The sequence below is a fragment of the Tupaia chinensis genome, unplaced genomic scaffold, assembly GCF_000334495.1.
Source record: "Tupaia chinensis unplaced genomic scaffold, TupChi_1.0 Scaffold000093_1, whole genome shotgun sequence".
Taxonomy (NCBI): domain Eukaryota; kingdom Metazoa; phylum Chordata; class Mammalia; order Scandentia; family Tupaiidae; genus Tupaia; species Tupaia belangeri.
The window spans coordinates 11957344-11969722 of NW_006159555.1; the positions used below are offsets into that span (position 1 = coordinate 11957344).

General features: G+C 37.2%; 1 protein-coding gene across 7 annotated transcripts in view; it reads left to right on the plus strand.

The window, feature by feature from the left end:
- Nucleotides 1-12379, plus strand: part of LOC102475727 (phospholipid-transporting ATPase FetA) — a 156083-nt gene that overhangs the window by 59356 nt on the left and 84348 nt on the right. For all 7 annotated transcript variants that reach the window (XM_006143188.2, XM_006143185.2, XM_006143187.2 and 4 more), the window contains one exon: nt 4054-4128. In XM_006143188.2, the coding sequence (XP_006143250.1) occupies nt 4054-4128 (75 nt within the window). The remainder of the gene's footprint in view (nt 1-4053; nt 4129-12379) is intronic.

The following is a 12379-nucleotide window of genomic DNA, read 5'->3' on the forward strand; positions in this document are numbered from 1 at the left end:
ACAGACAGAGACAGAGAGACAGAAAGCAAAAAATCACCCCCCGGGGGGGATGACCACACCGCAATCTCTTCTCCATTCTCCTCTCGGGCTCTTGGGCATGCACGCACACGCGCTGGGCGTGAGTTTTAAGCCACCAGGTCCAGGACCGCAGTTGACTACATGGGAATCCAGCGATATAGCCATTACGCTAACTGCTGGTCCCCCATAACTTACTTCTTTATTCTACTGTTAATAGCCATTTATCTGGTTTCCAGTTTTGATGGTATGAGCAGTACTACTACACATATTGTTGTACATTATGTAAGATTTCCCTAGGATTATGCCTAAAAGTGACTTGCTGGGTTATTTGGGTAGACTGGACTAAGGTTAAATGCTTCATCAACTTTTTAAATAAGGCCAAATTGTTTTCCAAAGTGGTTGTCCACCGCTGTTGTTTGGTTTTTGTTTTGTTTTGATTTTGCTATTGGACTCATGCACTCACCAGAAAGAGAGAGAAGAGAGAAAGTGAGAAATTATCCCCCAGGGGGAATGGCCACACTGCAGTCCCTTCTCCTTCATTCTCTTTTCAAGATTCTGGGCAGACATGCACAGGCGCCTGACGTGTTTTTCAAACTGCCGAGTCTGGACTTCAAACTATGAAGTCTGTTTTGTGTGATACAGCTGCCTTAACCATCACACCACCAGCCGATCCTCAGTGATTTGGTTTTTAATGCCACCAATAATACATAAGCATTCAAGTGGTTTCACTTCCTAACATAATATTGTTATGCTTTAAGTTTTTTTTAAGCCAATGTATCAGTAGTAGGTATATATATTAAAATGTAAAAAATTAGAACATAACTATATGTTGATTGACTACTTTCTGCCAAGTACTGTGACCAGCAATTTCACACCATTTAAGTCTACTTTTCTGTCATGAATAGCTGAATATCATACAGGGTAAAAATAAAGGTTTATTTAGCTCTTTTTTTTTTTTTTTTTGGAGAGGTTTTTGCTATAGGGTGTGTGCACTTGCCAGAAAGACAAAGAGAGACAGGGAGACAGAAAGTGAGAAATCACCCCCCAGAGGGAATGGCCATGCCGCAATCACTTCACCTCCATTCTCCTCTCGGGATCTTGGGCACGCACACACACGCGCCGGCATGAGTTTTAAGGCACCGTGTCCGGGACTCGAACTGCAGTCGACTACATGGGAGTCCAGCGACATAGTCATTACGCTAACTGCTGGTCCCTTTAGCTCATGGTTTTGAAAACCCAAAATCAAAGAGCCACAATTGGTGAGGATCTTGTCAGGGTGGATTTTCTTGTTGGTTGGTACAGAGTCCTGAGGTGGCACAGGGCATCACATAGACAGCAAGAACAGAGCGTGTGTCTATGTTGGTCTCATTCCCTCTTCCTATAAAGCCACTATGATTCAATCATGTCGGTTCCACCCTATGACCTTAATCCTAATCACCTCCTAAAAGCTCCATAGTTGGATTAAATTTTTACCCTATCACGACCAAATTTTAATACATGAATTTTTAGGGGATACATTCAAGCCATAGCACAAACATTACTTCTCTCTCAACTCTTCTATCTCGGCCTGATAATGGAGATTAATGCTATACTTCATTTTTAATACTTAACACCCTGTACATTTCTCTTTTTCACAAATTTATTCTTCAGTAGATCTCTTTCATCCGCCATCTATTTATTTATTTACTCCATTTTTACAAAGTCATTCTTATTTTGGAAGAAATTTGAGGCTGCTGTGGTTAATAACTTGTTCCAAATCACATTGTCCTTAAGTAATAGCAAACTTTAAAATAAAGCCCAATTCTCTGGCTACAAATACAAGTATTGCTCCAACCCTTCTCTTTTTCCTCTCACATCTCATTTCTTCCCGCCTTCCCTCACATTCGTCCACTCCTCTGAGTCAACTGCTTAAATATACTTCCCAGGTGGCTGCCATGTAATATGATATAGGTGCAGAGACCATGGCAACATAGAGTAAACACCTAGCTCCAACTGAGATAGTAATTAATCAGACCACTAGCTGGCTATTAAATGCCTCACAACCATTTCACTTTTTATTTTTAATTATTTATTTTTAAGAGTTTTTTGCCTTAGGGCACAAGCGCTGGCCTGAGAGATGGAGACAGTGAGAGGGGAAGTGAAAAGTCGCCCCCCAGGGAGGATGGCCATGCTGCAATCCCTTCTCAATTTTCCTCCCTGGATCTGGGGCACGCACACACATGCACCTGGTATGATTTTGAAGTCACTGAGTCTAGGACTTAAATCCTGGACAGTCATGTGGGAGTCCAGTGATGCAACTGCTACATCATCTGCTGGCCCCACCATTTCACATTTTGAGCTTGCTACTTAGAGGGATTTAGCCAGACTACCTTCTCAAAACACTTATGGCTTTGCAGGAGTTGGAGAGCATCTAGAGTGTCAGGCCATCCCATCCTTGGTTCTCCTTCCTTAGGAGCAGTAAAAACTCCAAGCATACTGTGGAGCTGTAGGCAGCTGGGAGCAGGACTGAATATTCAGATGATGGTAATGTTGCAACTATTAACATCAGCTGGGTGAACACAGATATACTAACAGAACAGACCTGAAAATGGGGTATAAAATTTGTAGCCCACAAGCACAAGCTAATATTGGTCTGTGTGGTATTTAACTTTCTTCTTTTAAAAAAAGATCTGGATACTTTACTTGGTATTATCTTTGACTGAACTAATATACAATGTATGCACGCTGGGGAAATCCATTTTGTGTGCTGTAAAGATGTACAGTGATTGAATATAAAAGTATAAGAAAATAAAAGTAAAATTTCAAAAAAAATCTGGGTATGTTTATTAGAAGAATATACTTACTAATGTGTCATAACTCAGAGCTTCATTTCCACGGTTCTACCTTTAATTGCTATTAAGGCCCTCACTCTTAAAAATATTTGATGAAACTCTGCTTAGATTACTGAGATGTAAACTATATTCCTACAAATTCATTTGATGCTCACTAAGGGTGGAACTAGAAGATGTATTCTTATTCCAAAGGGATTACAGTGATCCAAGTTTTTTTCTCTTTTCTTTCCTGGCAGTTGATTATTGTGTGGTTGGAAACACTTTTTCATTTCGACTTCATACCTCTTTCAAGATTTATGGATATTTGTTCCTATCTAATCTTATTTCAGATAATCAAGGTGAAGATACCTAAAATGTTTTCTTGTCTTGGCTCATTCATACTTAATGACTTAAGGACCAGAATAAAATTGATTAAAATAAATATACTTTATTGGTCCTTTCTGAGTTGGGCTAAGGATGGAGAGAAATAAGAGGAGGAAATCATTATTTGTTTACATAGCAAACTCATGGAGTTTGATAATATATAACTTGCAAAAGTTTAAAAAGCATGACTCGTTCATATAAGCAGTAATCAAAGATTTTATTTAATTCATTAATTAACAAAGAAATAACTAAGATGTTAAGATCTGTTCAAATGAAAATTTAGGAGCTAAGATTTTTAGACAGTTGAATAAGGAATGTTGAGATAAAATTTCTGAATTATATATAAAACTAATTAATGTCCCAAAATGCAGTAAGTCATATCCTTTGGAATTATTTTTTCCCCACTAAGCATAAAATACTTGTATCTCCACTGGATAAAAATGTACAAGTTAACCTCTGCCCTACAGAGTTATAAAATAATTAAGTCAACAGAAAACTAATCAAAGCTGTAAATCTAGAAATGCTATAAAAGATTATCCAGTAGTTTCTTTTCCCTGTTTCTAAGTTTCAGATGATTTTTCTGACAGATTGTAGTTATCAACTTAGACTTTGTTGCCAGGAAGTGACATCTGTTTCCCAAGCTTTGAAAATATAACTTTAAGATAAGGATAAATGAAGTGCATTCTAAAATCTGGCGCACACACACACACACACACATGTATTTTAGGGATAGATTATTTTAGATTTCAAGGATCAAGTTCCAGGTTTGTTAAGCACATATTTGAATGAAACATTACCAGCATGAGAAATTCTTATTCTGAATCTTTTACTACCCTTACAGAAATTCCATGGAATTATAGTTGGTGCTACTCTGCAATGCAACTTGAAAGCCAAAGTGAGGAGAGACAGGACAAAGGTAAGTGAACCCAGAAAAAAATATCTAAGTTTGGATGCTACACTGATGAGAAATCATTGGTCCTACATTCCTTTTATATATATATAATGATCAGTTATTTAATTAGGTTCCTGGCAAAAAAAATCTAGAGCACCGATTTGTGAGGATAGACTCCATTTGTAAGGGCAAACACGGATCGCAGGTAGTCCTGGAGCTGAGGAACAGCTTTGATTTTTGGTAAAATTTGCGAATCCACAGCTTTCTGATCAATCTTGCGCTGCTCTGAAATCTTGTATTTCTCCTTCTCTGTGTCGAAGATCTCACCTTCCTGGTGTCTGGGCTTCTGCAGTTTCTTTTTCTTGAAGTAAGCATCGGTAAGGTGCTTTGGGATTTTTACTTTGCTAATATCAATTTTCGTGGAGGTGGCAATGACAAATTTCCAAATGAGGGCAGAATGACAAAGCTCACATCCCAACATCCATCTGCCTGGGGTAATATGAATGATGTTCCTGTCAGCTCCTGCCTTAGAGAGGAAAAGGGAGAGACCAAAGGTCTCTAAGACAAGTAGAATATAGAATCTTTGGTTTTGAGTATGTCCTAATTATGCCAGCCAAACCAATCTCCTATGTTACTTTGTTAATAAATTAGTTTTGTTTGTTTATTGTTTATTTTTGCTTTTATGACTATTTTGATTATTTTAAAGATCGTTTCCTTGAAGCAATTCTAGTCTTATTTCTGCTGAACTTGGACAGAAGAATTAGTGAAGCTCTAGGGCATATGAGGCAGAGATACAAGAAAGACTTGGTAGTAAAAGAGCTTTAGCAAGCTTCCTCTCTAGGCTCTTTTTTTGGGGGAGGGGGGGTGGTGGGGAGAGCACACACACACACACACACACACACACACACACACATACCCAATGTGGTTTTTTTTCCAAGCTTTCAGGTCCAGAACTGAAACTGCACAGTTGGCCATGTAGGATCCAGCCACCTTAATCACCATGCTGCCTGCTGGCCCCATCTAGGTTCTTTTTTTTTTTTTTTTTTTTTAAATTTCAAGTCCTTTTATACATTTAATCATGTTATTTAGCAAAGTGAATATTCCAACATGTGTACATTTCTCTCCAGTCCAGTTGATAATACTATAAAGTTATCTTCAATAGATAATACCTCATTTTTTTCATCCCATTAATGCTTTGCCTCTCTGTTTTTCTTCTAAATGTCCCTTCTCAGATTCCACTCCTTTACCCACCCTCTTCCCACACTATATCTGGTATTTACAACCATTTACTGTGTTTCTATATCCTTTAGTCATTCAGTTTCAGTCATTGAGTGCGGACACTTGGTATATATTAAGTGGGGACATACGTTGTCTCTCCTTCATAGCCTGGCTTGCTTCACTCAGCAGTAAATCTTCCATATTCATCCACTTTCTGTCAAAAGCCTGGGTCTAGTTTTTTATGTTTGAGTAGTATTCCAATCCATTCATCTGTTCATGGGCATTTGGGTTGGTTCCATGTTTTAGCAGTTGTAAATAATGCTGTAAGCATTACAATTTGCAAGCACTTTTCCAATGAAGTATTCTCCTGTCCTTTGGGTAGATACCCAGGAGTGGAACTGCTGGATCATATGGTAGACCTTCTATTTGAAGGTCTTTGAGGAACTTCCAAATTCTTCTTCACAGTGGCTATACCAATTTACCTTTCCACCAGCAGTGTAAGAGAATTCCCCTTTCACCACAGCCCCCACCAGCACTTATCGTTTTTTATTTTTTCAATCTTAGTCATTCTGACTGGGGTTAGGTGGTAACTCATTGTTGTTTTGACCTAACACCGGGCCTCTCAATGGAAACAATGCAAGCAAGGAAAGAATGGAAAGATTTATTGAAAGTGTCAAGAGAAAAACAATTTCAACCAAGATTACTATATCCTGCAAGATTAATTATCCTTCATATGGGAAAAAAAGGATTAAAATCTCCTCAGACAAACAAAACCTGAAAGAATTTGCCAACACCAGACCAGCTCTTTTAAAAAACCTTGAAGAGAGTACTGTTTCAAGAAAACTAAAGAGTGAACAGCCAGAAATAAAGGAATAAAAGGCAACCAAGACAATGATCAACTTAAATGTTGGGACAAGTCCCGTAATATTGATAATAACATTGAATGTTAATGGATTAAATTCTCCAATCAAGAGACATAGACTGGCTGAATGGATTAAAAAACAGAAAATCTCTATCTGTTGCTTACAGAAAACCCACCTCATGGATAAAGACATACATAGACTAAAAGTTAAGGGTTGGAAAAAGGGTTTCCATTCAAATGGGAACCAAAAAAGAGCTAGAGTCAACGATACTAATTTCTGACAAAATAGCCTTTAAAACAAAAACTGTCCAGAGAGACAAAGAAGGGCTCTTTTTGACATTGCACTTTCCACAGTCTTCAGCCATGCTGAATATTCTCCTGATGCTGACTTAAGTATAGAAAGGTCAACAAAGAGTTATCCTTAGCTGAGGTTTCTCTTTTACTCCAGTTGTTCTATGATTATGTAGATCTTCTCACAGAGAAGAGATAATTATCTACCACTAGAGGAGTTTAGACAGAAATTTTACCACAATTTAGCAAGCATGTTTCTGTGTATCTTTTCACTTGTTGAACTTGTTTATTCAACAAGTCATTATTAAATCCATGGCCTAATGCTAAGCTAAGCAGTGGGATACAGAGATTTAAAGAAAAGAAAAACTTATGGCCTCTACTTTTATTTTCAATTGGTATAAAATCATATGTGTTTATTGTGTACAATATGATGTTTTGAAATATGCATACATTATAGAATGGATAAATCATGCTAATCAACATATGCATTACCTCACACAGTTGTCATTTTTGTAGTGAGAATACTTAAAAATCTATTCTCAGAATTATTCAAGAATACTGTATACTGTTACTAATTACCATGTTGTACAGATGATCCTCTGAATTTATTCTTCCTGTCTAACTGAAATTTTGTAACCTTTGGTTGATGGCTCCCCAAATCCTTCAGCCACCAATGCCCAAGTCCCTGGTAACCACTATTCTATTCAACCATTAAAAAAAAGAAAAAAAAAGAAGGAACTGCTGTCATTTGTGAAAACATGGACTATGCTAGTCTGTTCTGTTTCTACCAACCGAAAATTTTGAAACTGGTGATTCATAGGAATAGAGGCTTATTTCTACATATAAATTTGGAGGGGACACATTCAAAGCATAGCATGGATCAACCTGAGGAACATTATGGTAAATAAAATAAGCCAAGCACAGAAAGACAAATACCACATGCTCTCACTCACATGTGGAATCTTAAAAGGTTGATCTCATGGTTGTACCTTTAAGGAGCTCTTTGTCTAGTAGGGGAAAGTTGTTATTATTATAAGCATGATTAATGAGTTGAATGTAAACCATGGGATGTAGCAGTGGATAGACTGAACCAGAAACATGTAAGGAAATGGAGTGAGAAAGCAAATGTTACTGACCTATCTGCAGGGCCACAGAGCCAAGCCATTTCTGCAATGACTCACTGATACATCATTTAGCTATTTTTCTTATCATTCTTTCTTTTTCTTAAGAGAGAGATTTTTTGCTATAGGACACATGCACTCACCAGAAAGACAGAGAAAGCTAGAGAGACAGAAAGCAAGAAATCGCCCCTCCAGGGCAGGATGGCCACACCGCAGTCCCTTCTCCTCCACTCTCGGGATTTTGGGCATGCACACACAAGCACCTGGAGTGAGTTTGTTTGTTTATTACTTATACATTCAATCACTATACATCATTTAGATTGAAAAGAGATTTTACCCAACATGACACACCAGTTGAGAATACTATACAGTATATAAACAGGAAGCAAACCATATCTGTGTCCCACAAATGGCTTACTTCTCCATTTTCTCCCAAATTTCCCTTCCTGCACTCTTCCCCTCTCTACTCTCATCCCACTTTGTCACCAGTCTCCATAACAATTTTCAATGCTTTTATGTCCTCCAGTCTTTCAGTCTCTACCATAGAGTGCAAATAATCAGTATATGTTAAGTGGAGACATATAATGTCTCAGTTTCATAGCCTGACTTGCTTCACTCAGCAATAAATCTTCCATATTCTTCCACTTTCTATCAAATGCTGGAGTCTTGTTTTTTTCTATGGCCGAATAGTATTTCATGGAGTATATGTGCCACACTTTTTCAATCCATTCATCTGTAGACATTTGGGTTGTTTCCATGTCTTGTAAATTGTGAATAATGCTGCAATAAATATAGTTGTTCAAGCACTTTTACAACTGAGCCTTTTCCTGACCTTTGGGTAGATACCCAGGAGTGGAATTGCTGGAACAAGTGGTAGTTTTATTTGAAGGTCTTTGAAGAACCTCCATATTGTTCTCCACAGTGGCTGGACCAATTTGCATTCCCACCAAAAATATAAGACTGTTCCCCTTTCACCGCATCCCATCCAGTACTTATCAATTTTTGATTTTTTAATCTTTGCCATTCTGACTGGGGTTAGGTGGTATCTCATTGTGGTTTTGATCTGCATCTCCCTTACGATGAGGGATGTTGAGCATTTTTCCATAGGCTTTTTGGTTGTTCGTATGTCTTCCTTTGAGAGTTATCTGTTTATCTCATTTGCCCATCCTTTTCCCATCTTTTAATTGGGTTAATAATTTTCTTCCAGGTAAGCCACTGGAGTTCCCTGTGTATTTTGGTTATCAGTCTCTTATCTGAGGCACAGTTAACAAAAATTTTCTCCTATTCTGAGGGTTGTTAGTTCACACTAATTACAGAGTCCTTTGCTGTGCAGAAACTTAATCTGATGTAACCCCACCTGTCTATTTTGGGGATTATTGCCTGTGCTTTGAAGTCTTTGCCTACCCCAATGTCGCCCAGAGATTCTCCAGTGCTTTCCACCAGTAGTTTAAAACTTTGCAGTCTTAACTTTGCAGTCTTAGATTTAGATCTTTGATCCACTTTGAGTTGATTTTTGTTAATGGTGACAGATAGGGGTTCAGATCCATCTTTCTGCAGATAGATACCCAGTTTTTCCAGCACCATTTGCTAAAGAGGTTTTCCTTTTCCCACTGGATTGATTGGTACCCTTTGTCAAAGATAAGTTGGCTGTGTGTTTGGGGGTTTATTTCTAGGGTCTTTACTCTGTTCAGTTGGTCCTCAGATCTGTTTTTGTGCCAATACCATGCTGTTTTGATCATCACAGATCTGTAATATATTTTGGGATCAGGAAGTGAGTTGCCACCCACTCCCCTCTTTTTGTGTAAGATTGCTTTGGCAATATGGGGTCTTTTATGATTCCAGACAAATTCTATGATTGTCTTTTCTAGATCTGTGAAGAATGTCTCATGTTATTTTATAGGGATTGCATTAAATATGTAGATTAATTTGTATAGCATTGCCATTTTGATTAATTATCCCAGTCCAGGAACATAGGATGTCCTTCCACTTTTTGTGTCATTTTTTAATTTCTTTTTTAAGATTATCATAGTTTTCCTTATAGAGGTCTTTGACTTCCTTGGTTAGTTTTATTTCTAGGTATCTTAAACCTTTTGTGACTATGATTAATGGGATTACTTACTTCGGTTCTGACTCTGTCTGTTGTTTATATATAGAAATGCTATAGATTTTTCTGTTAGTTTTGTATTCTGCCACTTTACTTTATGTATTTATTACTTCAAGAGGTTTTTTCCATGGATACTATTGGGTCTTATATGAATACCATCATGTCATCTGCAAACAGAGATCGTTTCAACTCTTCTTTTCCTATTGGAATGCCTTTTATTTCATTCTCTTGTGTGATCACATTGGCTAGGACATCCCATAGTTTATTGGATAGGAGTAGAGAAAGTGGGCAGCTTTGTCTCATGCAAAAAGCTTTCAGCTTTTCCTCATTCAGTATCATGTTAGCTATACGTTTTTCATAGATGACTTTTATTATACTGAGAAACAATTCTTCTATGCCAATTTTCCTGAGAGTCTTAATCATGAAGGAGTGTTGTATTTTGTCAAATGCTTTTCCTGCATCAATTGAAATGATCATATGGTTTTCATCTTTCTTTCTGTTAATATGATGTATTACATTTATGGTTTTGTGTATGTTAAACCACCTTTGCATCTCTGGAATAAAGCCTACTTGGTCTTGATGAATAATCTTTTTTATGTTATTGAATATGGTTAGCAAGTATCTTGTTGAGAATTTTTGCATCTATATTCATCAGAGATATAGGTCTGTAGTTTTCCCTTTTTTGTCATATCTTTATCTGTTTTTAGAATGAAGGTGATGGAGGATTCATAGAGTGAATTTGGAAAGGTTTCCTCCTTTTGGATCTCTAGAAACAGTGTAAGTAGAATGGGGGTTACCACTTCTTTTTTTTTTTTAAGTTTACTGAAAACTTTTATTTTAATCAGAAAGTGACATAACAGGGTCATAATGAATTCAGCAAATCATTCTGCTGATATTTTAGAACTGATGTCAGCTTTTGCCAGGCAATTAAAAAAATTCAAATGTGAAAATTTCACAGTACAGTAAACTCCACCCTAACTTATTAATGGTGGTTAGGCCCTAGCAAAACCTCTCATGTTACATGGTCACAACTCACAATTCTGTACAAAAGTTCGTGTTATAAAGCTCTGATGTAAAAATCAAATAATCAAGCAGCAATATTTTAAGTGCAGTACAGGGTCTTCCATGTCATTATTTACAAGGCTTGAATCTCTTTACATTATAACAAAATTTAATACAGATGACTTAGTAATTAAGTCAATTTTAAAAATCTGTCCTTTACACAGTGACAGATTTCACTTTTTGGTCATCTTTCTCCTTCTCCTTTTCTTTATCTTTGTTCTTCTTTGACTTCTTTTTCTTGTGTTTATGTTTTTGGCTTTTTTCCAATTCTACTTCAGTGCCTGCATGCTTCTTATGTTTCTTATGCTTTTTATGTTTCTTGTGCTTTTTCTTTTCCTTCTTTTTCTTCTTCTTCTTGCTGTCCTGACTTTCTGCTGAGCTGGCACTGCTACTGTGGCTTCGGGTTTGGCTTCCGGAAGGGCTATGACTTCTACTTGGACTAACACTAGGACTGCTTTGACTCTGGCTCCTGCTTATACCTACTTGGACAATTGCTGCTGTGTCAAGGTTCTCTTTTGTTTTCTCCATCACTTTGTCTTTCAGGTCCTTAGAAATGTTTCCTGAAGTTTCTTCTTCTTTTATAGATATATTACTTTCACTGTCACTTTCATTATAGTCAGGTTCAAAAGCAGCCTCATCAGTTTCTCTAGTTAAATCAGATGATAGTCGAGAGGAATGACTTAACTGGGGTTTAGGCTTGGTAACATTTTTGTCAATCTGCCCGGTAACTTGCTCTTTTTCCATCTGTGTGTCTGGTGGGTTAAGAACATAAAGTAATTTATTGCCACTTGACTCTTTATTGTTCCTTGCTTCCAATACATGCTTCTCTCGGTCCTTACAAGGATTTTTATCTACAGATTTTGTCTCTTCACTTGAACGTTTGGTATCATAAGTGGCTTTGTGATCATGAGGTTTTTTGTCCCTTGAGGGACTAGAATTAGTTTTTTTGGAATCGCTTGTTCCTTTCTTGGGCAAATCTCTCTCCTCCCTTGGTTTATTTTTCTGTCCAGATGCAGAATCTTTACTCCGAGGAGGAGAGTCTTTTCTTCTTGTTAATTCATTTCTTTCATCTCTACGTTTGGAACTTGAATACTCTCTACTGTCATAGTCAGTTTTTTTGTCTCTACTGGGAGTAAAGTCTTTATTTGAAGAACCACGAATGGAATCATGTTTATCTGCAGTTCTAGTCTCTTTAGAAGACTGAGAAAGAGACTGAGACAGACTCTTAAAATTTCCTTGTTCATTCAGACGGTCCAAATTACTGTCTTTCTCTGGCTGAGTGCTGCTGCTCTTCCTCTTTTCAAGATTTTCCTTTTCTAAAACTGAGTGATCTCTATCTTTGGTTTTCCCTTTTTCACTAGATGCAGTATTTTTTGAACTTTTGACTTCATGCTGTATAATTTCATGGCCCACTTCCTTGGTGACTTTCTGAATTTTCTCTGATGGCTCACTTTCTTTCTCAGTATACTTGACTGTATTTGATGACTTAGTACTAACATTTTTTATAACACTGGTAGGTTTTCCGACACTTGATATAGGCTGTGTGGATTTAACATCTTCTTCTTCAGATTCAAAGTCATCTTTATCCCACTTGGACTGAGGAACCTGAATCATAAT